The 25853-nt window shown below is 46.5% G+C and overlaps 1 protein-coding gene across 1 annotated transcript in view; it reads right to left on the bottom strand.

Moving 5' to 3' along the window:
- CDH17 (cadherin 17) overlaps window positions 1-25853 on the bottom strand; it is a 44930-nt gene that overhangs the window by 5216 nt on the left and 13861 nt on the right. The window contains exons 8-13 of the mRNA XM_054385462.1: window positions 24978-25128; window positions 23130-23345; window positions 20275-20351; window positions 4453-4644; window positions 3017-3261; window positions 872-1002 (exon numbers count right to left, since the gene is read on the bottom strand). Of these exons, the coding sequence (XP_054241437.1) occupies window positions 872-1002; window positions 3017-3261; window positions 4453-4644; window positions 20275-20351; window positions 23130-23345; window positions 24978-25128 (1012 nt within the window). The remainder of the gene's footprint in view (window positions 1-871; window positions 1003-3016; window positions 3262-4452; window positions 4645-20274; window positions 20352-23129; window positions 23346-24977; window positions 25129-25853) is intronic.

The raw sequence follows: 25853 nt of genomic DNA, 5'->3' as shown, positions 1-25853 counted from the left end.
CCTAAACTGCAGTTAACATTATTGTTTAGCTGTGTTTAACATGGGAAATCACAGAATCAGAGAATCAATAAGGTTGGAAAAGACCTCAAGGATCATCGAGTCCAACCTGTCACCCTAAACCTCATGACTATCTAAACCATGTCACCAAGTGCCACGTCCAATCCCCTCTTGAACACCTCCAGGGATGGTGACTCCACCACCTCAAATCTAGACTTATACCTCATTAACCAGATATAGTCCAGAGTTTTTTCACCCCAGATGGCCTATTTGAAAGATTCCAATAGCTGGAATAATACATTTCAGATGAACTGGTGTGTTAGTGTAATTCTAACTAATAAAATGAAATTCTGTAGAGAGCTGCAGGTTAATCTCCAGATATGTTTTCAGGAAGCCTGACCATACCTACAAGAAAGATTAAATTTTTTATAGCTATAGAGGAAAAAAGTTGCAGAAAACTTTGATGCTGGAAACACTGAAGGAATTCTAAGCTCCTGTAGACAACCTCTGGCTTGAGTACAGGTAACAGCATATGAGAGCTGACTTCATGAAAGCTGTTTCAATCTGCACTGTTTACCACCTCAGGGTTTCTTTTAAGCAAGTTAAATTTCTTAAGAAATATATTCTTCTGAGGTTGCATCACATGTTCCTCTACTCTAATTTTTATGGGAAGTCACTCAAGATCACATTTGATGTGGCCCTGTGCAGCCTTGACCTAGTTGGAGGTTGTCCCTGCTGACTGCAGGGGGTTGGACAAAACGACCTTTGAGGGTCCCTTCCAACCCAATGCAAGCTGTGAATCTGTGAGGTCTCCACAAAGCAGTAAGGGCAGGGGATTCCTCTGTGTGTTAGATGTGGTTGCTTCATCACTTACTTGTCTCTGATGCAACAACATCCACTGTGTATATTTCTTGTTGCTCTCGATCCAAAGCAGAAGCAGTGTGTACCTGCCCAGTGGCTGGATTGATGCTCAGCCATCTCCTCACATCACCTTCTAAGGAGTATCTTTGGAAAGAAAAAGGAGGGGAAAAAAAATAAATGGAATCATGTATACTGCTCCAAATCAGATTTAAAAAGAAGAAAATGCTGATAAAGCAAACACTATTGATTTGAGGCAAGCAGCCTGGTGATGATTAGACTCAGAGAGAGGATTCTTGGGAGAGTCCCAACACTGCAGCCTACCAAGAGAGACAGAGAGAGGAAGGGGAGCCAAAATCATTGAGGGTAAGAGTGACAGCAGAATTGTGGAAACACCACCACTCCTCCAGCCTGCACACTGCAACTCCACCTTCCTCCTCCCTGAGAATCCTGGGATGTTCCTGAGCTTTTGATCCCAAAGTATGCTCTGTGCCATCCCCGTGTCCCTCTCTCCCGTGCCTTGCTTTTGATGGGCGCACAAGCCAAGGGCTGGGGGACAGAGGGAGCATTGCAGCCAGGCAACCCTTTGTGGGTCAGCACAGGCCCAGGGCCCCAAGGTTTGGTTTGAACTGGAGTGGTTACCTCCTGCTAGTCTGGAGCAGCCTGTAACACAGAGTGCTTTCAACTTCACCACTTCATTAGCTTTCTATATTATTATTATTAAAAAAAACCCAACAAACAAGGTCTCTGGCTGTTCACTGATAGAAATGTAACCATGGACATATGACCCACTTAAAGCACAGGCATTTGCCTGAGCACATCTGACCTGACCTCTTCATTGCACATTTCTGTTCTTTCAGTAACCCTTGTTTCAAAACCAGCACGTTGACATCTGGTACATCTTTTTATATTTGTTTATTTCATACCCTTTAACCTATTCTTTTTAGCAGAAATGTGATTTATATATATCTGAATTCCTGTCATCTGTCTCTGTCATCATCCCCTGGAGCTTCTGGGCTATGTGGGGCTCACTTTCAAACCAGTTTGACAGAAGGCCAGAAATGCTCAGTTCCCAAAGGTTAGGGGAAAGTGGAATTCCAGATGAGAAACCTCTGGGACTAAAAATCCATGGGAGGCCTAAGAGTGGTATTCTACATCTCCATTGACTACTTGATGCTTTGCTGAATTTTAGTTAAATTTCAAGGATGGTTTGCTTTTGGGTTGATCTGTTCAGCATCCCAGCTGGGAATCATGCAGCAAGAGCCACACATAAATCTGCCTGTGCTGTGCAAGGCAGGTTTACACCATGCAACACAGCACTGTGCACAGCTCCATGAACTGGCAGAGACTCAGGATGACTTGATCAAACCACAAGGTGCTGGGCAGTCAGGTGAGGTTTTTGCATCTCACTCACAAGCACGGGAGTTGTCTTTGCACAGAGCTTTTCACCTGCAGGAGAAGCAGGCATGTTGGGTTTGGTAACTGGAAAATGACATTAATTAATTGGCAGTGATAGGCTTGAGCTTCACTACAGGTTTGTGTTTTCATGGAGGAAAAGCCATGTGCAGTTTGCTGTGGGACATGAAAAGCAGCTGCTGTCCTACTGGGTCCTAGGGGTACACAGAGCATGCTTCATTTGTAAAAGGCATTATGGACGTGGAAACCTTGCTCTGCCTCTTTCCTGGAATCATGTTTTGGCCTCCTTCCTTTTTATTTCCATGCTTCAGAGGCCCCACTGGTTAATGTTTGTCCCAGCACAGAGATTAAGCTAGACAGAAAAAGCATTGCCCAGCAGCATGCAGCAGCAGGGTCACCATCCACCATCCCACCACACAGGCTCACAGGATGTTAGGGGTTGGAAGGGAACTTTGGAGAACATCAAGTCCACCCCTTCTGCCAGAGCAGGACCAGAGAATCCAGCACAGGTCACACAGGAACACATCCAGATGGGGCGTGAAAGGCTCCAGAGAAGGAGACTCCACAACCTCTCTGGGCAGCCTGTTCCAGTGCTCTGTGACCCTCCCAGTGAAGAAGTTCCTCCTCATGTTGAGGTGGAACCTCCTGTGCTGGAGTTTCTATCCACTGCCCCTTGTCCCTTACCCTTTTCCTCCCCCTTCTACCTTTTTTAACCAATGGTGGTTGATTCTTTAGCATGTTTTACCGTACGGTATCCCCCTCGGGGTCATAGGCCTCCACTGTCATGACCAGAGTATTGACAGGAATGTCTTCAAACACTTCCTCTTTGTAAACAGGTTTGTGGAAAACAGGTGGCTCGTCCACATCTGTCACAAAGACTTTGAAGAAGGCAAGGGAGCTGGAGTTGTACTGCACGCCTGGCACTAACGGCTCCGGGTTTGTGGCGTTGATCACCAGGTCATAGGCTGGAGCTGCTTCAAAATCAAGAGCCTGGAAAACATAGGGGAGGGGTGGGGGGGGGGGGAAATGGTGGTTTAAGCAATGGTCCTTACCAACCTGGAGTACTGCATCCTGGTCTGGAGTCCCCAACACAGGAAAGACATGGACCTGATGGAGAGGGTCCAGAGGAGGGCCACGGAAATGATCAGGGAGTTGGAGCAGCTCTGCTACAAGGACAGGCTGAGGGAGCTGGGGGTGTTCAGCCTGGAGAAGAGAAGGCTCTGGGGGGACCTAATAGCAGCCTGCCAGGACCTGAAGGGGGCTACAAGAAGGATGGAGAGAGATTGTTTGCAAAGGCCTGCAGGGACAGGACAAGGGACAATGGCTTCAAACTGGAGAAGATCAGATTTAGATTGGATGTGAGGAACAAGTTCTTTACTATGAGAGTGGTGGAATACTGGAACAGGTTGCCCAGGGAGGTGGTTGGGGCCCCATCCCTGGAGATATTCAAGGTCAGCCTCATAAAAAGGCTCTGAGCAACCTGATCTAGTTGAGGATGCCACTTCCTACTGCAGAGGGGTTTGCACAAGATGACCTTTGGAAGTCCCTTCCAACCCAGACCATTCTATGATTCCATGACTATGATTCTGTATTACCATGGGGAGCTCCCATGGGACACTACAGTCTCCCTCTTCTCAAGGAGATACAGATGCTGGATGCAGACAAACCAAGAGAGAGCTGTCAGCTGCAAGAAGGACACTCGGAGTAGTCCTTTTAAATGAAACCACATTGCCCACGTGGAGGATTCCTCAGCAACTGCATTTGCTGATGATGTTGCCACCTCAGTTTAATGACTATATGCTCTTTACAGCAATGGTGTTTATAGCTCTGTCCAAGCCCAGGTGACCTCTGGCTGGCAAAAGCCATGTGAGGGTTGTTGTGGAGGTTCTCAACAATTGCCTCCTTGGGAAGAAGTAACCCTAAGGCTGAGCCTAAAGATTCATAGGTTCATAGAATGATTTAGGTTGGAAGGGACCTTAAATATCATCCAGTTCCAACCCCCCTGCCTTGGGCAGGGACACCTTCCACCACACCAGGTTGCTCAAGGTTTCATCCATGGTTAGGTTGGCCTTGCTCCACTACCAGCCAAGGTCCTCCCCTGCAAACCATCACCAGGACAGTTCCTGTTCAGGGCAAATACATATATATACAAAAGGGAGGAAAATGAACCCCTCTGCTCACCTTGTTAACCCTGAGGAAGCCTCGGTTCATCTCAGGATCTGTCTCTATGATGAATGTGTTGTTGGGGTCTCCCTCCTTCACTTGGTAAATGATGTAGGAGCTCCCTGTGCCAGGCTCATCTCCATCTGTGGCTTGAATTTCTAATAGCACCGTTCCTACTGGGAGATTTTCAGCAACAGTCACACTGTCATACTGAGGAGAGAGAGATTGTTGGAACAGGACACACCAAGCAACACCTGTGGATAAAAATCTGAGCACTACAGGTTTGTGACCCACAAGCATGGATGTGATTCAACCCAGAGCAGCTGCTGGAGGGAGGGAAGCTGTGAGTGCATTTCACTGCAGAGGTGTAACCAGGCCAGAGAGGTGTACAAGAGCAGTTGTGAAGTGCCTTGCAACAGTTCCAGGTGAATTACCTCACTGCCCAGGGGAACCCAGAGCTGCAAGACGGGCACTAGAACCTCTGCAAAGTTGCTGTACCCCCTTTTTATTAGCCATCTATTTATCAAAGGGGATGGGTGCTTGTGGTAGTTTCAGGCTGTGCCTGGAAAATTTTCCACAGACTTTGAACAGAAAGTAGTAGAATGTAAATAAATCACCATTGGATGTAAAAAGGAAAGCAATGATGAAGTCTAAACAATCCCACTGGACACAATACAGACATAAAACTTAAGATCTGTGAACTAACTTTCTCCTCAGTTTCCTCACCCTAGCAGACACCAGCTCTGGCTTCTTCTGGCTTTGCTGATCTTGGCTGCATTGCTTTGGTGTGGCCGAGTATTAACAAACAACTCTCTGCTCTTCTCTCTCCTCTACTGTGGTCAGGGGGGAAAGGGGCAGGGAGTGGGGAAGCTATTAATAGCCCCCTGGGTTTTGCCAGGGGGGTTCTTGTGCTGCTTATCTATTGTAAACACCTGCAAATATTGTAAATATTTGTGATGGTTTGAAACTGTCTTTTTAATTTTTCCTTGCAAAGTTCAGAACAGAGAAAGTGAAAGAGTATAAATAAGTCACTATTGGGTGTAAGAAAGCAAAATACTGATTGTTCTAAACACTTCCATTGGATAGATAGAAATGTTTAAGAACTATTACCCAAAACAAAGTAGGCACTCTGCACATTCTGCGTTCGGCAGTGGGGGCAGTTGCTGGGCTGTCTGGCTGCTGTTTCTTCTTCTCTTCTGGCTGAAGATAACACACTGACCTTGGCAGCTAAGTTAACAACTTTCTGCTTAACTAACTCTGCTTCTCTGTCCAGGGAGTCTGGGGGGGAAGCTCCTGGGAGAGGGAGGCCCCTTTGGGAAGGGTCCCCTTGGGGGGAAGCAAAGGGAGATCGGTTGTGCTTTTCTGTTGATTGTATATATTTGTAAATGTTGTGAATTTTGTATATTTGTACATATTCATTGCATTTCTCTGCTTGTAAATACAGCTTTTCATTTGCTTCCAGACTGAGCTAGCCTGGTTATTGTCGATGGGGCGGGGGGGAATTTCAGCTCACACCGACACACTTTTTATTTTTGGCGCCCAACGTGGGGCTTGATTGCTTGTATGATTTATTCCTGCTCAGATTAGGAAGCAAAATGAAGCTGTTTTGGATTTTGAGTAATTTTATGTCATCTGTTATCGGTGTGATTGTCTACAGATGTGCTGTTTCCTGCATGATAGACAAGATTGTGAGATATGTGCTATATGAACCGTTTCTTTGGGTTAAGAACAAGTTACTGAATGTTGGTGAATTCTGTTGTGGTCTTATTGGGCTTAGAAGATATGGCAACTCAACTATGAATCTGCTAGCAGACACATTTGAGTTTCTTACTCCTCTTACAACTACAGAGGGTCTTTGGAACCAGTGGTACACTAGATATCTTGTGCTAGCCTTAATTTTGTTGTTTCTTGGAATATCATATGGCTACTGATAGCACTGTGTCAAGAAAGACATAAGGCTACTTGCTCTTCCAACCTGCGTAGATGTAGGAGGAAATATAGAAAAGCTCAGAGAGGTTCGGAATTGGTTTCTGATTCTGATTACGGTGACCAGGAAATCACAGTTCAGGTTTGTGAGAAAGCTGCCGATAGTTTTGACTCAGAGCCAGCAGCAGTAGCTGCAGGACCTTTGCCAGAATCTGAGATAACAGAAATGGCTGCGCAGGCAGACATAGTTACACACACAGACAGACTCGGTGACACAGACAGACTCGATTACACAGGCAGAGAGGGGTACACGGGCAGACAGGGCTACACAAACAGACACAGTTGCGCAGAGAGAAATGGCTGTGCAGACAGACATGGTTACACAGAGAGAAATGGCTGTGCAGACAGACATAGTTACACAGAGAGAAATGGCTGTGCAGACAGACATAGTTACACAGAGAGAAATGGCTGTGCAGACAGACATAGTTACACAGAGAGAAATGGCTGTGCAGACAGACATAGTTACACAGAGAGAAATGGTTGTGCAGGCAGACATAGTTACACAGAGAGAAATGGCTGCGCAGGCAGACATAGTTACACAGAGAGAAATGGCTGCGCAGGCAGACATAGTTACACAGAGAGAAATGGTCGTGCAGGCAGACATAGTTACACAGAGAGAAATGGTCGTGCAGGCAGACATAGTTACACAGAGAGAAATGGCTGTGCAGGCAGACATAGTTACACAGAGAGAAATGGTTGTGCAGGCAGACATAGTTACACAGAGAGAAATGGCTGTGCAGGCAGACATAGTTACACAGAGAGAAATGGCTGTGCAGGCAGACATGGTTACACAGAGAGAAATGGCTGCGCAGGCAGACATATTTACACAGAGAGAAATGGTTGTGCAGGCAGACATAGTTACACAGAGAGAAATGGCTGTGCAGGCAGACATAGTTACACAGAGAGAAATGGTTGTGCAGGCAGACATAGTTACACAGAGAGAAATGGCTGTGCAGGCAGACATAGTTACACAGAGAGAAATGGCTGTGCAGGCAGACATGGTTACACAGAGAGAAATGGCTGCGCAGGCAGACATAGTTACACAGAGAGAAATGGCTGTGCAGGCAGACATAGTTACACAGAGAGAAATGGTTGTGCAGGCAGACATGGTTACACAGAGAGAAATGGCTGCGCAGGCAGACATAGTTACACAGAGAGAAATGGTTGTGCAGGCAGACATGGTTACACAGAGAGAAATGGCTGCGCAGGCAGACATAGTTACACAGAGAGAAATGGTTGTGCAGACAGACATAGTTACACAGAGAGAAATGGCTGTGCAGACAGACATAGTTACACAGAGAGAAATGGCTGTGCAGGCAGACATGGTTACACAGAGAGAAATGGCTGCGCAGGCAGACATGGTTACACAGAGAGAAATGGCTGCGCAGGCAGACATATTTACACAGAGAGAAATAGTCGCGCAGGCAGACATGGTTACACAGAGAGAAATGGCTGTGCAGGCAGACATAGTTACACAGAGAGAAATGGATGCGCAGACAGACATAGTTACACAGAGAGAAATGGTTGTGCAGACAGACATGGTTACACAGAGAGACATGGTTGTGCAGGCAGACATAGTTACACAGAGAGAAATGGATGCGCAGGCAGACATAGTTACACAGAGAGAAATGGCTGTGCAGGCAGACATAGTTACACAGAGAGAAATGGCTGCGCAGACAGACATAGTTACACAGAGAGAAATGGTTGTGCAGACAGACATAGTTACACAGAGAGAAATGGCTGTGCAGACAGACATAGTTACACAGAGAGAAATGGATGCGCAGGCAGACATGGTTACACAGAGAGAAATGGCTGCGCAGGCAGACATAGTTACACAGAGAGAAATGGTTGTCCAGGCAGACATAGTTACACAGAGAGAAATGGCTGCGCAGGCAGACATAGTTACACAGAGAGAAATGGTTGTGCAGGCAGACATAGTTACACAGAGAGAAATGGTTGTGCAGGCAGACATAGTTACACAGAGAGAAATGGTTGTCCAGGCAGACATAGTTACACAGAGAGAAATGGCTGTGCAGACAGACATGGTTACACAGAGAGAAATGGTTGTGCAGGCAGACATAGTTACACAGAGAGAAATGGTTGTCCAGGCAGACATAGTTACACAGAGAGAAATGGCTGCGCAGGCAGACATAGTTACACAGAGAGAAATGGTTGTGCAGACAGACATAGTTACACAGAGAGAAATGGTTGTGCAGACAGACATAGTTACACAGAGAGAAATAGTCGCGCAGACAGACATAGTTACACAGAGAGAAATGGCTGTGCAGGCAGACATAGTTACACAGAGAGAAATGGCTGTGCAGGCAGACATAGTTACACAGAGAGAAATGGTTGTGCAGGCAGACATAGTTACACAGAGAGAAGTGGATGCGCAGACAGACATAGTTACACAGAGAGAAATGGTTGTGCAGACAGACATGGTTACACAGAGAGAAGTGGATGCGCAGACAGACATAGTTACACAGAGAGAAATGGCTGTGCAGGCAGACATAGTTACACAGAGAGAAATGGCTGTGCAGGCAGACATAGTTACACAGAGAGAAATGGCTGCGCAGACAGACATGGTTACACAGAGAGAAATGGTTGTGCAGACAGACATAGTTACACAGAGAGAAATGGATGCGCAGGCAGACATGGTTACACAGAGAGAAATGGTTGTCCAGGCAGACATAGTTACACAGAGAGAAATGGCTGCGCAGGCAGACATAGTTACACAGAGAGAAATGGTTGTGCAGGCAGACATGGTTACACAGAGAGAAATGGTTGTGCAGGCAGACATAGTTACACAGAGAGAAATGGTTGTGCAGACAGACATAGTTACACAGAGAGAAATGGTTGTCCAGGCAGACATAGTTACACAGAGAGAAATAGTCGCGCAGACAGACATAGTTACACAGAGAGAAATGGCTGCGCAGGCAGACATAGTTACACAGAGAGAAATGGTCGTGCAGGCAGACATAGTTACACAGAGAGAAATGGCTGTGCAGGCAGACATAGTTACACAGAGAGAAATGGTTGTGCAGGCAGACATAGTTACACAGAGAGAAATGGTCGTGCAGGCAGACATAGTTACACAGAGAGAAATGGATGCGCAGGCAGACATGGTTACACAGAGAGAAATGGCTGTGCAGGCAGACATAGTTACACAGAGAGAAATGGCTGTGCAGGCAGACATAGTTACACAGAGAGAAATGGCTGTGCAGGCAGACATAGTTACACAGAGAGAAATGGCTGCGCAGGCAGACATATTTACACAGAGAGAAATGGTTGTGCAGGCAGACATAGTTACACAGAGAGAAATGGCTGTGCAGGCAGACATAGTTACACAGAGAGAAATGGTTGTGCAGGCAGACATAGTTACACAGAGAGAAATGGCTGTGCAGGCAGACATAGTTACACAGAGAGAAATGGCTGTGCAGGCAGACATGGTTACACAGAGAGAAATGGCTGCGCAGGCAGACATAGTTACACAGAGAGAAATGGCTGTGCAGGCAGACATAGTTACACAGAGAGAAATGGTTGTGCAGGCAGACATGGTTACACAGAGAGAAATGGCTGCGCAGGCAGACATAGTTACACAGAGAGAAATGGTTGTGCAGGCAGACATGGTTACACAGAGAGAAATGGCTGCGCAGGCAGACATATTTACACAGAGAGAAATAGTCGCGCAGGCAGACATGGTTACACAGAGAGAAATGGCTGTGCAGGCAGACATGGTTACACAGAGAGAAATGGCTGCGCAGGCAGACATGGTTACACAGAGAGAAATGGCTGCGCAGGCAGACATAGTTACACAGAGAGAAATGGATGCGCAGACAGACATAGTTACACAGAGAGAAATGGCTGTGCAGGCAGACATAGTTACACAGAGAGAAATGGCTGTGCAGACAGACATAGTTACACAGAGAGAAATGGATGCGCAGGCAGACATGGTTACACAGAGAGAAATGGCTGCGCAGGCAGACATAGTTACACAGAGAGAAATGGCTGCGCAGGCAGACATAGTTACACAGAGAGAAATGGCTGTGCAGGCAGACATAGTTACACAGAGAGAAATGGCTGCGCAGGCAGACATAGTTACACAGAGAGAAATGGCTGCGCAGGCAGACATAGTTACACAGAGAGAAATGGCTGCGCAGGCAGACATAGTTACACAGAGAGAAATGGCTGTGCAGGCAGACATAGTTACACAGAGAGAAATGGCTGTGCAGGCAGACATAGTTACACAGAGAGAAATGGCTGCGCAGGCAGACATAGTTACACAGAGAGAAATGGTTGTGCAGGCAGACATGGTTACACAGAGAGAAATGGTTGTGCAGGCAGACATAGTTACACAGAGAGAAATGGTTGTCCAGGCAGACATAGTTACACAGAGAGAAATGGCTGTGCAGGCAGACATAGTTACACAGAGAGAAATGGTTGTGCAGGCAGACATAGTTACACAGAGAGAAATGGTTGTCCAGGCAGACATAGTTACACAGAGAGAAATGGCTGCGCAGGCAGACATAGTTACACAGAGAGAAATGGTTGTGCAGACAGACATAGTTACACAGAGAGAAATGGTTGTGCAGACAGACATAGTTACACAGAGAGAAATAGTCGCGCAGACAGACATAGTTACACAGAGAGAAATGGCTGTGCAGACAGACATAGTTACACAGAGAGAAATGGTTGTGCAGGCAGACATAGTTACACAGAGAGAAATGGTTGTGCAGGCAGACATAGTTACACAGAGAGAAATAGTCGCGCAGACAGACATAGTTACACAGAGAGAAATGGCTGTGCAGGCAGACATAGTTACACAGAGAGAAATGGTTGTGCAGGCAGACATAGTTACACAGAGAGAAATGGTCGTGCAGACAGACATAGTTACACAGAGAGAAATGGCTGCGCAGACAGACATAGTTACACAGAGAGAAATGGTTGTGCAGGCAGACATAGTTACACAGAGAGAAATGGCTGTGCAGGCAGACATAGTTACACAGAGAGAAATGGTCGTGCAGACAGACATAGTTACACAGAGAGAAATGGCTGCGCAGACAGACATAGTTACACAGAGAGAAATGGTTGTGCAGGCAGACATAGTTACACAGAGAGAAATGGCTGTGCAGGCAGACATAGTTACACAGAGAGAAATGGCTGCGCAGACAGACATGGTTACACAGAGAGAAATGGTTGTGCAGACAGACATAGTTACACAGAGAGAAATGGATGCGCAGGCAGACATGGTTACACAGAGAGAAATGGTTGTCCAGGCAGACATAGTTACACAGAGAGAAATGGCTGCGCAGGCAGACATAGTTACACAGAGAGAAATGGTTGTGCAGGCAGACATGGTTACACAGAGAGAAATGGTTGTGCAGGCAGACATAGTTACACAGAGAGAAATGGTTGTGCAGACAGACATAGTTACACAGAGAGAAATGGTTGTCCAGGCAGACATAGTTACACAGAGAGAAATAGTCGCGCAGACAGACATAGTTACACAGAGAGAAATGGCTGTGCAGACAGACATAGTTACACAGAGAGAAATGGCTGTGCAGGCAGACATAGTTACACAGAGAGAAATGGTTGTGCAGGCAGACATAGTTACACAGAGAGAAGTGGATGCGCAGACAGACATAGTTACACAGAGAGAAATGGTTGTGCAGACAGACATGGTTACACAGAGAGAAGTGGATGCGCAGACAGACATAGTTACACAGAGAGAAATGGCTGTGCAGGCAGACATAGTTACACAGAGAGAAATGGCTGTGCAGGCAGACATAGTTACACAGAGAGAAATGGCTGCGCAGACAGACATGGTTACACAGAGAGAAATGGTTGTGCAGACAGACATAGTTACACAGAGAGAAATGGATGCGCAGGCAGACATGGTTACACAGAGAGAAATGGTTGTCCAGGCAGACATAGTTACACAGAGAGAAATGGCTGCGCAGGCAGACATAGTTACACAGAGAGAAATGGTTGTGCAGGCAGACATGGTTACACAGAGAGAAATGGTTGTGCAGGCAGACATAGTTACACAGAGAGAAATGGTTGTGCAGACAGACATAGTTACACAGAGAGAAATGGTTGTCCAGGCAGACATAGTTACACAGAGAGAAATGGCTGCGCAGACAGACATAGCTGTGCAGGCAGATGTCATTAACGAGGCACAGTCTCCTCCTCCTCCCTCTGCTGCCCAGGTGGACGCAGCAGTGGCTGCAGGATCTCAAAGCATACCTCCTGCCAACCCTGCACAGGCTCCCTCTGCTCCTGCTAACCCTGCACAAAATTCCTCTACTCCTTCCAACTCTGCTGTGAATGTGAAAGCCAATCCAGTAAATTTGGTGGCCACTGTCAGCAGAAAGCGCAAAGGAGCTGCAGGAGGAGATGCAGATGCTGCAGGAGATAGTGCAGATGGAGATGAGGGTCCTTCTACTCAGGGTCCCTCTGTTAAGAAAGATCCTCCAGGTGAGGAAGAGAAGGTTAGCCTTAAAACTCTGGCAGACCTCTTGAGACCCCACATGGATGATGGAGATGTAGACCCTGCTAAATTAGCAACTGCTGGCAGTGCCTCTGAACTCAAGGAAATTCAACAGAGGATTACAATAGGATTATGGGGACAGCGACCTCAGGATGATGATGATGATGATGATGAGGATGACATACAGTCAGCTAATGCACCCAGACAGGAAATTAGACATGTGAGGAAGGATTACATCAGAGGAGATAATGAGCCAGTCCTGTCTTGGCTAGCCAGGTGTTTTGATATGGGAGCCCCAGCATTGGTGGTAGGTGACAAGTCGGCCTCTCAGTTGGGGATGCTCTCAAAGGATACAGGCATAGACAGGCACCTAGGCAAGTGCATTGGTAAAGCTTCTCTGTGGGCACGCCTCCTACTGGCAGTCTCGCTGAGGTACCCCAGCAGAGATGATTTACCATGGAACCCTAAGCCTTGGACCACAATAGCTGAGGGAATCAAGCGTCTGAGAGAATTTGCTGTGAGAGAAATAATGTATGGAGATCATAAGACTCTGAATCCTGATGAAATTCCTGTTGGAACAGCCCTTGCCAAAAAGCTCATTAAGCTTGCTCCTCCTAATTATGCTACTATTCTGGCAAGCAGGATTGTGGCAAGAAATTATGGTGGAGTGCCTCCCACTGTTGGCTATTTCACTGACCAAATGAGGCAGTTGGAGGATAGTCTTGCACGTACTTCTTTGGTTTCAGCCATTGAAACTTTGTCTGGAGAAATAAAGAATTGCATGAAAGAGCTGAAGGAGGAACTTAAAACCTCCATATCCAACTTGATGAAGGGGGATGATTCTGATTCCTCTTCCTCCAGATGGATACAAGTTTCAGCTGTTAGGAACAGACGTGCTCCAAGAAGGCCATTCCAGAATAGGTCAAACCAAAACAGACAGCAGAGGCAATCACGTGGCAGTATCTGGATAACTCTGCGTGATCAGTTTGGTGAGAACATGAACAGATGGGATGGTCAACCAACTTCTGATCTTTTCAAGAGGTTACGGGAGCTGCAGAGGGGCAGATCCCGAGGTAGCAATACCAGGAGGGTAGCTGTCGCTTCCTCAGTTTCCCAGAACAACTCTGATAGCTCCAACAGTGATCCTAATTCTGGTGCTGGACGTTGTGCCAGCTGTACATGTGGAGGTAATCCCCACCATTAGGGGTGCCCTGCCTTCCGCCAGGGGGAGGTAAGGGATAATGGAGATAACAGAATCTATTGGGATGTGTACATCCAGTGGCCTGGCACTTCAAAATTTCAGAAGTACAGGGCCTTGGTTGACACAGGAGCTCAGTGCACCATCATACCATCAAATTATCAAGGGGGAGAATCTATAACTATTCAGGGAGTCACTGGTGGATCTCAAGAGTTGTTTAAGATAGAGGTTGATACAAGCTTAACTGGGAAGCAGTGGAAGAAACATACTATTGTAACAGGTCCTAATGCACCTTGTATTTTGGGAATTGACTTTCTGAGAGAAGGGCGTTTTAAAGACCCTAAGGGTTACAAATGGGCTTTTGGAATAGCAACTGTAGAAATTGATGGAGGAAAATTGAAGTTGTCCATTAGACCTGAGCTTTCAGATGAATCTGCAGTTGTGGGACAACATGAGATAGAGGATGTAAAGCTGCCGGTTGCTTCTCAAACTGTGCATCACAGACAATACAGAACCAACCGTGACTCTTTGGTGCCCATTCAAAACTTGATTCGTCAGTTGGAGAGTCAGAAGGTCATCAGCAAAACTCATTCACCTTTCAACAGTCCAATCTGGCCTGTGAGAAAGCAGAATGGAGAGTGGCGTCTGACAGTTGATTTCCGTGCCTTGAATGAAGTAACTCCACCCATGAGTGCAGCTGTACCAGACATGATGGAACTCCAATATGAGCTGGAATCCAAGCAGGCCAAATGGTATGCTACCATAGACATTGCTAATGCTTTCTTCTCTATTCCCATAGCAGAGGAATGCAGGCCTCAGTTTGCTTTCACCTGGAGAGGCATTCAGTACACATTCAATCGTTTGCCCCAGGGGTGGATTCACAGTTCAACCATCTGCCATGCAGTGATCCATGATGCTTTGGAGAAAGGTGGAGCTCCAGAACACATTCAGTTCATCGATGACATCATCGTCTGGGGTGAGACTGCTGAAGAAGTCTTCGAGAAAGGTAACAAAATCATTGACATTCTCTTGCAAGCTGGTTTCGCTATCAAGCGAGACAAGGTGAAAGGACCTGCCAGAGAAATCCAGTTTCTGGGAGTGCGGTGGCAAGATGGTCGCCGTCACATCCCAATGGATGTGATAAACAGAGTCTACACCATGGCAAATCCCATCAACAAGAAAGAAACTCTGCGTTTCTTAGGCATAGTGGGATTTTGGGGACTGCACATTCCTGGATACAGTCAGATTGTGAAACCTCTATATGATGTGACTGGAAAGAGAAACAGTTTCCAATGGGGTCCTGAGCAACAAGCAGCCTTTGACCAGATCAAGCGAGAGGTAGTCCAAGCGATGGGTCTGGGACCTGTCCGAGCTGGTCCAGACATTAAGAACATTCTGTACACGGCCGCGAGTGACAATGGTCCAACCTGGTGCTTATGGCAAAGAGCTCCAGGGGAGACACGAGGACGTCCTCTTGGTTTCTGGGGTCGTGGCTACAGAGGCTCAGAGGCAAACTACACTCCAACAGAGAAAGAGATTTTAGCTGCTTATGAAGGAGTGAAAGCTGCTTCTGAAGTGATCGGAACTGAGTCACAACTTCTTCTAGCTCCTAGATTGCCAGTTCTGAATTGGATGTTCAAAGGCAAAGGTTCTTCACCACATCATGCAACAGATGCTACCTGGTCTAAGTGGATGGCTCTAATAACACAGAGAGCTCGAATGGGAAATCTCGAAAGGCCTGGTTTGGTGGAGGTGATCACAAACTGGCCAGAAGGCACAAGCTGTGCTAAACCTCCAGAGGAGAGAGTAGCTCGTGCTGAGGAAGCTCCTCCTTACAGTGATCTGTCTGATGATGAAAAGAGATATGCTTTGTTCACAGACGGTTCCTGTCGTCTTGTTGGGAACAAGCGGAGATGGAAATCTGCAGTGTGGAGCCCAACGCACAGAGTTGCAGAAGCGAGAGATGGAGAAGGAGAATCCAGTCAATTTGCAGAGGTAAAAGCTGTCCAGCTAGCTCTTAACATAGCTGAACGTGAGAGATGGCCAAAGCTTTATCTCTACACTGACTCGTGGATGGTAGCCAATGCCTTGTGGGGTTGGCTGAAAGACTGGAAGAAGAATGGCTGGCAGAGGAAAGGAAAGCCAATCTGGGCTGCAGATCTGTGGCAAGACATTGCTGCTCGCATTGAGAGAATCCCAGTGAAAGTGAGACACATCGATGCTCACATTCCTAAGAGCAAAGCTACTGAAGAACAACAACACAACCATCAGGCAGATCTAGCTGCAAGAGTTTCCCAGGTGGACACAAACTCTGATCCTGATCCTGATCTTGACTGGAAACACCGAGGTGAGCTGTTCTTAGCTCGGTGGGCCCATGACTCGTCAGGACATCAAGGCAGAGATGCAACCTACCGATGGGCTGGTGACAGATCCATTGACATTTCCATGGATGCTATCACACAAGTCATCCATGACTGTGACATTTGTGCTGCTATTAAGCAGGCAAAGCGGATCAAGCCCTTGTGGTACGGTGACCGATGGTCCAAGTACAAGTATGGTGAAGCCTGGCAGATTGACTACATCACTCTACCTCGTTCTCCATCTGGTAAGCAGTATGTGCTGACTATGGTAGAGGCAAGCACTGGATGGCTGGAAACTTATCCAGTTCCTCATGCAACTGCACGTAACACCATTCTTGGCCTGGAGAGACAAATCCTGTGGAGACACGGAACTCCAGAGAGGATTGAGTCAGACAACGGAACTCATTTCAAGAACAATCTTGTAAAAAACTGGGCCAAAGAGCACGGCATCGAGTGGATATTCCACATTCCCTACTATGCACCAGCTGCAGGGAAGATCGAACGCTACAATGGTTTGCTGAAAACCACTCTCAAAGCCATGGGGGGTGGATCTTTGAAAAACTGGGAGAAACATTTAGCACAAGCAACCTGGTTAGTGAATAGTAGAGGTTCAGTGAATTGAGCTGGACCTGCCCAATCAGATTTGTTGAAAAGGAGGAAGGTGATAGAGTTCCTGTTATCAGAGAAAAGAATCTGTTAGGCAAAACTGTTTGGGTATTTTCTCCTTCAGGAGAGGCCAAACCTGTCCAAGGGGTGGTTTCTGCTGAAGGTCCTGGTCACACCTATTGGGTGATGCAAGAAAATGGTGAAATTCAGTGTATTCCACAAAGAAATCTAACTTTGGCTGAGAGAGGTTAAATTCAGAGTGTTGCGCAGATACAGCATCGCGCCCAAGAGGAGAGTTCATGAGATCTACGGTGCACGAACCCTGAGAGCCCTGAGTCACCTGAGAGTCCCTGTTCCTTCCTTCGCTCCATCTGCGAGGAAACAAGCTGTTTGCTGTTTTTCCTGTGATTTGACTCTTTTGAATCATCTACATCTGAAATAGCCGGAATGGACTATGGTCTTTATTCACCTATTGTTGTAGATATTATTTTAGATTAGATAAATGATAGTAGCAGCCAATGGAATTGTTTAGAAGGGGTGGACTGTGGTGGTTTGAAACTGTCTTTTTAATTTTTCCTTGCAAAGTTCAGAACAGAGAAAGTGAAAGAATGTAAATAAGTCACTATTGGGTGTAAGAAAGCAAAATAACGATTGTTCTAAACACTTCCATTGGATAGATAGAAATGTTTAAGAACTATTACCCAAAACAAAGTAGGCATTCTGCACATTCTGCGTTCGGCAGTGGGGGCAGTTGCTGGGCTGTCTGGCTGCTGTTTCTTCTTCTCTTCTGGCTGAAGATAACACACTGACCTTGGCAGCTAAGTTAACAACTTTCTGCTTAACTAACTCTGCTTCTCTGTCCAGGGGGGTCTGGGGGGGAAGCTCCTGGGAGAGGGAGGCCCCTTTGGGAAGGGTCCCCTTGGGGGGAAGCAAAGGGAGATCGGTTGTGCTTTTCCGTTGATTGTATATATTTGTGAATGTTGTGAATTTTGTATATTTGTACACATTCATTGCATTTCTCTGCTTGTAAATACAGCTTTTCATTTGCTTCCAGACTGGGCTAGCCTGGTTATTGTTGGTGGGGGGGAATTTCAGCTCACACCGACACAATATTGTATATTTGGTATGTATTCATTGCATTTCATTTTGGAGTTCTCTGTCAGTGGATAAGCTACTAGTACAGCAGGAGTCCCACACCTTTAGCTCCTCTGTTGGAACCATACCAGAAGCAGTGCTCACAGCATCAGGGCTGCTTTGAGCATTGCAGGCACAGCTCCTCTGCACCCAGTGAGCACTCTAGCCACTGACTGATACATGCTTAATTGCTCTGTGCACCACAGGCAGTGGCCACCCCAGCAGCCTAGCTCCATTTACTCTGTTTGATGTGTGCCCTGACCTAGCAGTGTCATCTTGAGACCAAGTCCAGGTCTGAGGCTTTGAGGTAAGAAGGTCGAGAGCCTGCTATGTAGGCACCTAGTCTGCTCCTGTGTGGTAGTTTTAGGCTATGCCTTTAAAATTTTTCACAGATCTTGAGCAGAAAGTAGTAAAAATGAAAAAAAAAAACCAACACTATTGGGTGTAAAAAGGAAAATAATGATTATTCTAAACAATTCCATTGGAGGGATATCTCCCATAAGATTTGGTTCCCAAACCAATCTCTCTCTCTTCTCCCTTCTTGCTTCTTCTCTGGGGAGATACTAGCAGGCTTTGCTGACCTTGGCTGCATTTTTGTGCCTGGTATTAACTTTCTCTGCTGCTCTCTTTTCCCTTTTGTACAGGGAGGGGTAAGGGGGAAGCAGGGAGGCAGCTTCCCTGGTCTTTTGGCCAGGGAAGGGCTGCTTGTGCTGTTTGGTTAATTGTAAATCCCTGCAAATATGGTAAATCCTGTATATTTGTACATACTCATTGCATTCCATTGTAGGTTGGAATTTGCCTTGTAAATACAGCTCCATTTGCTTCCAAACTGAGCTAGTCTGGCAAAGTTAATGTTGGAGGGGGGGAGGGGAGGGATTTTCAACCCACCACATCCTGTTATCATCACCAGAGAGCTGGGCAGAATGCAGCCCAGCTTCCCCAAGAGGGCACCTACACCTGGTGGTGTAGGAGGCTGCTGGGCAGTCCAGCAGGGTGCTTCTGTGTTTCTCTTCTGGCTTTGCTTTGGAGAGAACACACTGGCATACTGACCTTGAAAACTAAGTTCTAACAACCTCTCTGCTTCTTGTCTTTCTTCCTTCTGCCGGGGGGGCTGGAGAAGGCAGGGAAGGGGAAGGCAGAGGGACAGCTTTTCTAGCTTTGGCCAGCAGGGTTCTGTGCTGTTTCTGTTAGTTGTACCAATCTGTAAATCCTGTAAATCCTGTGCATTTTGTATATATTCATTGCATCCCACTGTAGACTATAGTTTTTGCTTGTAAATACAGCTTCATGTGCTTCAGAACTGAGCTGGTCTGGTGGTGTTAATGTGGGAAGGGACTTTCAACCCACCACACTACTACACCTGATGGTGTAGGAGACAGCTCTCCTCAGCCCACCACCTACATTGTCTACAAGTATGGTGGGAGCTTAGACATGTAAATGGAGACACTCTACCCACTGGAGCATCTGCAGAGAGGCTTGGACTAGCAGGCAGGCCTGCAGGTCTCTCTCTCGGATGCCAGCACCCTCACAAGAGGAAGAGGCAAGAGGCTGATACCTGTTCCACAAGCAAAGGCCAGCAGACAGACATTTGGACATGAATCACTGGTCATTGTTTCTGGTTAAGGCAAACAGAGCCTTTGATTTCCATTCACCTTCTGGCCTTTCAGGATACATTAACATCATGTTTGGAAGGGAACTTGGGAGATATTATCTTCTTTTTTTTTTTCCCCCTCCATTTACCTGTTTTAATTATTTTTAAAGTCTTTCCTTCCTTCTTTCCCTCCAGAACTTACATTTCTTTAATAGAATCATTCCTTTCTGTAGACATAGTTTTCCACTGAGCAAATTACTTATTATTTCAGAATTAACCACGAGCCAGTCCCACTGTTCCCTATCCAGGCAGAGCTTATATGCAGGCTTTGCAGCAAGGCCTTGCCTTCATTTTCACCAGTGGCTTGTTCTGTTTCTCATTGTGCAAATGGTTAGCTTCCCATTGACATTCTATAGACATGGAATGTATGCTCACACATTTGTCAGACAACAAACCCTGGGATAAAAATACTCACATCTGATTTTTCAAAGATGGGAATCTGGTCATTGATGTCAATGACATGGACTTGCACATCACAGATTGTTTGGAATACTGCATGGAAAGAGAACAAACGTCATGGCAATCCTTCTGCTGAAAATAACTTCCCTCCAAAAAGGGTTCACTGTGAGCAAAAGTGAATGCTGCCAATTGCCCAGGCCAAGCAAAGTCCTGCTATTGTAAGAAGCACTTGAACTCCAACATCTCTTTGCCAGTGAAAACATCACTCTCTCTCTTACTGTTCATCTTCCCAATTCCTTCAGCATTGTACCAGTCTGTTTCATTTCCTGTTTCATTGCATTTCATATTTCATTTCATATTTCATTTCATTTCAATTCAATTTCACAGAATCATAGAATGTTAGGGGTTGGAAAGGACTTTAGATATCATCCAGTCCAACCCCCCTGTCAAAGCAGGATCACCTAGGGCAGGTCACAGGGGATAACATCCAGGTAGATTTTGAAAATCTCCAGAGAAGGAGACTCCACAACCTCTCTGGGCAGCCTGCTTCAGGGCTCCAGCACTCTCACCATACAGAAGTAGCTCATGTTGAGGTGGAACCTCCTGTATTCCAGCTTGTACCTGTAGTTCCTTGTCCTATCACTGGGCACCACCAAGAGACCATCACCTTCATCCTGACACCTACCCCTCAGCTATTGATAGACATTGATCAGATCCCTCTCAGCCTTCTCTTCTCCAGACTGAAGAGCCCCAGGACTCTCAGTCTTTCTTCAGAGGAAAGATTTAGCTTGCTCTTTTCTAACCATATCCCTTTACTAGGACAATGATTGCTATGAATTGTATTAGCTCTATCACTTTTACATGTCAAAAAAAAGCAAGACCCAGGTTGTTATGCTACCCTGTCCTCTTGGTGGACCATCAGGGAGCTCTCCTATTTTTGTTCCAGCCTGAGTTAAACTTCAGACCTATGTAAATCTACTTGAGCAGGGGCAACCATAGCAACAAAGATTTGTGACTGTAAAAGCATACTTTGGTCATCTGCTGTTCACATGTAGCTGGATATTAGTGGTTTATGGCTTCATGAGCTGAAAGTTAAGGAATATTCTGAACAAAACTGTTTGGATGGAATTCCAGTAAGCATCCAAGCCACATCACCAGCTTCTGCCTCTGCAAAGGTTACAAATCATCTGCCCAAGTGATGCTATTTCATTTGCAGACATGTCATATTGTTTTCTTTGCATGCCAGTTCCTCTGCCCACAAGTTTGTCTGGCTAGAAGGATACCAGCACAAAGCTTTAAGCTTCACTATGGAGTCTGACTTCCTTTCCATAGAGTGAACCACAAAAGACTCCTGGGAAATTACTTTATAGACAAGATTATTTTTGGAAGATTAATTTCAGCTTTTAATCTGCTAAAATACACTATCTGGACTCTCTGAATCTGTCTTTGATTTCTTGATTTTATGTTTTCAAAGTGAGTTCCTTTGAAAGTTTTTTGGGGAAAACCACAGTCATCATCTCTCCATTTTTTTTCCCTTGTAGAAGGAAATCTTTGACCATAGTACTTCTTAACAAGCTCCCCAATTTATCCACACTCTGCCTTAGAGCTGGTTTCCTCCCATACTTGTATGATGAATCATGATTAACCTCCCTTGTGGTCGTTTTAGGCTGTACCTTTAAAATTTTCCCCAGATCTTGAACAGAAAGTGGTAGAATGTAAATAAATCCCCACTGGATGTGAGAAGGAAAATAATGCTAAGTTCTAAACAATCCCATTGGACAGATATCTACCATAAGAATTAGTTTGGTAAACTTTCTTTCTCTCTCTTTGCTTCCTCACCCTGGCTGGTGCTTCTGCTGGCTCTTTGCTGACCTTGGCTGCTTTGTTTTGGCTAAATCTAACAAATAATTCTCTGCTCTTTCTCTTGTCCTTTTGTGTCTGGGCAGGTAAGAGGGGGAGCAGGGAAGGGGAAGCTATTAGCAGCCCCCCTGGTTTTTGGCCAAGGGGGGTTCCTGTGCTGTTTATAAATTGTAACTCTACTCAGCTCTGGTGAGACCCCAGCTGGAGTACTGCATCCAGTTCTGGAGCCTCTATTACAAGAGGGATATGGACATGCTGGAAGGTGTCCAGAGAAGGGCCACCAGGATGAGCAGAGGGCTGGAGCACCTCTCCTATGAGGACAGACTGAAAGAGTTGGGGCTGTTCAGTCTGGAGAAGAGAAGGCTCCAAGGTGACCTTCTTGTGGCCTTCCAGTATCTGAAGGGGGCTCCAAGAAAGGTGGGGAGGGACTTTTGAGGGTGTCAGGGAGTGATAGGACTGGGGGGAATGGAACAAAGCTGGAAGTGGGGAGATTCAGACTGGATATGAGGAAGAAGTTCTTCCCCCTGAGAGTGGTGAGAGCCTGGAATGGGTTGTCCAGGGAGGTGGTTGAGGTCCCATCCCTGGAGGTGTTTAAGGCCAGGCTGGATGAGGCTCTGGCCAGCCTGATGTAGAGTGAAGTGTCCCTGCCCATGGCAGGGGGGTTGGAACTGGATGATCCTTGTGGTCCCTTCCAACCCTGACTGATTCTATGATTCTATATTTTGTACACATCCATTGCATTCCATATTTAGGTTGTAGTTTTGCTTGTAAATCCAGCTTCATTTGCTTTCAGCTGAGCTAGTCTGGCAATTTAATGTTGGGGGGAATTTTCAACCCACCACATCCCTGTCTCTCCTGAACAAGGCAGTACCACACCAGAGCAAGCCAGATCACAGTGCTGCTGCCTGGCCAGTGAATCCTCCAGGTCTCCTCTCACCTCTTGGACTCCGAGCACAGGGGATGCCACTGTGAACAGAATTATTCCAATGCCTAACAGCAGCTGTTACTTACCTGAATCTGACACCAGCACCTGCAAAGAGTAGTTGGATATGATGTGCCTGTTTAAAGCCTGGCTGGTTAACTGTAAAACCCCAGTGTCTTGCTGAATGAAGAACAGATGGCTTGCAGGAACAGCAGGAACCTGACTGTGAATGCTGAATCGCAGGCGAGAGTTAAGGGTGTCCTCCTGGTCCATGTCCGTGGCAAACACAGTGCCAATACTGCTGCCTGTGGCAGAGGAGAATCCAGAGTCAGTCAGAAAATGCAGTGGTCCTCTTCCTCCACAGAGGTGCACAATGGCAACCACAGAATTACAGATTATAGCTGGTTGGAACAGACCTCCGAGGTCATCCAGTCCAACCTTCCACCCACCCCAGAATGGTCAACACCAAACCATGTCCCTAAGCACCAGGCCTACAGAATGCTTTAACACCCCCAGGGATGGTGACTCCACCACTGCCCTGAGCAGACCATTCCAGTGGTTGAAAACCTTCTCAGTGAAGAAACATTTCCTAACGTCCAGCCTGAACCTCCCCTGGTGCAGCTTGGAAGCATTTCCCCTAGGCTGCCACTTGTCATCAAGGAGAGGAGACTGTCCCTTCAGGGTGTTGTAGAGAGCAGTATCAATGCAAATAAGAAATCCAGCTGTGTGGAAAACACTGCAATGGACACAATCATTTGACTTCTGGGTGTTTCCCCTTTAAGCATCCCAACCAGCTGGTTTGGGCTTGGGCAGTCTGGGCTACAGTTTGATCAGAATCAGTGACTGTAACACTTGAGCCTTGAACCAAATACCTGAAGGGAGCCTACAAGAGGGCTGCAGAGGGACTGTTTGCAAAGGCCTGCAGTGATAGGATGAGGGGCAATGGTTTGAAATGAGAGAAGAGCAGATTTAGGTTGAATGTCAGGAACAAGCTCTTTATCATGAGGGTGGTGGAACACTGCAACAGGTTGCCCAGGGAGGTGGTTGAGGCCCCATCCCTGGAGATATTCAAGGTCAGGCTCAACAAGGCTCTGAACAACCTCATCTAGTACAGGATGTCCCTGCTGACTGCAGGGGGTTTGGACTAGATGACCTTTGGAGGTTCCTTCCAACCCAGACCTTTCTATGATTCTATGTGAAGAGCTGGGGACACATTTCAGTCCATTGAAGTCAAAGGCACTATGCTGGAGGAACCTCTGGATGAGGGCAACTGGGTTTATGCCACATTGAGAGTAATATTTCTTGCATTAGGAATAAAAGGGCTGTTTTTCATCATACACTCTAAGCAGTTGTCCAAAACTGTGGTTGTGAGAAAATGCAATTTTCTATTTAAAAGGGAACAGCATATATTTAAGTAAGGATCTTGAATAACCTTCTCAGGTTATTGAAATCCTTCCCACATGACTCACTGAAGGGAAAACAACAGGGCTGCTTCACAGGAGAACATTTCTCTGGGACAGCTACCTTTTACTCTTTGGTATCAGAGTTTCCAGCTTTATTTGCACCCAGATGGAAGCAAAAACAGGACTAGAATGATGTGTCTGGAAGGAAGGGACAGGCTCTGCTCACTTGTGTCCTGTGATAGGAGAAGGGGCAATGCACGATGGAAGCTGCAGCAGAGGAAGCTCCACTTCAACATGAGGAGGAACTTCTTCACTGGGAGGGTCACAGAGCACTGGAACAGGCTGCCCAGAGAGGTTGTGGAGTCTCCTTCTCTGGAGCCTTTCCAGCCCCATCTGGATGTGTTCCTGTGTGACCTGTGCTGGATTCTATGGTCCTGCTCTGGCAGAGGGGTTGGACTTGATAATCTCCAAAGGTTCCTTCCAACCCTTAACATCCTGGGATCCTGTGTGAATGAATGGAAGATGTTTTCTTACCTCCACCTTCATTCTCTTGAACTTCCAGTACAGTGAGAGCCTGCTGGCACACAGGGGGATTGTCATTGATGTCTTCCACAATAACATGAATCTGCAGGGGCTTGTCCACCAGTTCTCCCTCTTTATCTTTTGTGACCACAAAGAAAGTATACTGCAAGAAGAATATTGAGATTTAGATGTGCTGAATGGCTGCTGTGACAATAGTTTGCATTTAGATGCTTCCCTATGGGATCATTCCATGCAAATGGAATACCCTCTCATATGTTTGTTCAATACTTTCACTCTGTTTGATTCAGAACTCTTCCATCATCCCTCAGTGCCTGAGGTCTGAGTTGTCAAAAGAATTTAAAAGCCCTGAATATTCCACTGCACTGTAACCTTCCTCTCACAAAAACCCAACAATTCCAGGAATATCTCATTTTTGGCACTGTAAATTCACCTGTCAACAGAGATGGGATTCAGAGAATCATAGCATCAACCAGGCTGGAAGAGACCTCCAAGATCATCAAGTCCAACTGATCACCCAACCCTATCTAATCAACCAGACCATGGCACTGAGTGCCTCATCCAGGCTCTTCCTAAACACCTCCAGGGACATCAACCCCACCACCTCCCTGGGCAGCACATTCCCACGGCCAATCTCTCTGTCTGGGAAGAACTTCTTTCTAAGATCAAGACTGAACTTCCCTCTGCACAGCTTGAGACTGTGTCCTCTTGTTCTGGTGCTGGTTGCCTGGGAGAAGAGACCAACCCCCACCTGGCTACAACCTCCCTTCAGGTAGTTGTAGACATCAATGAGGTCTGCCCTGAGCCTCCTCTTCTCCAGGCTAAACACCCCCAGCTCCCTCAGCCTCTCCTCACAGGGTTTGTGCTCCA

This window comes from Indicator indicator, chromosome 12, assembly GCF_027791375.1.
Source record: "Indicator indicator isolate 239-I01 chromosome 12, UM_Iind_1.1, whole genome shotgun sequence".
Classification (NCBI taxonomy): Eukaryota; Metazoa; Chordata; class Aves; order Piciformes; family Indicatoridae; genus Indicator; species Indicator indicator.
The sequence above is the reverse complement of the archived record's forward strand: the minus strand, read 5'-3'. Positions and strand labels throughout refer to the sequence as shown.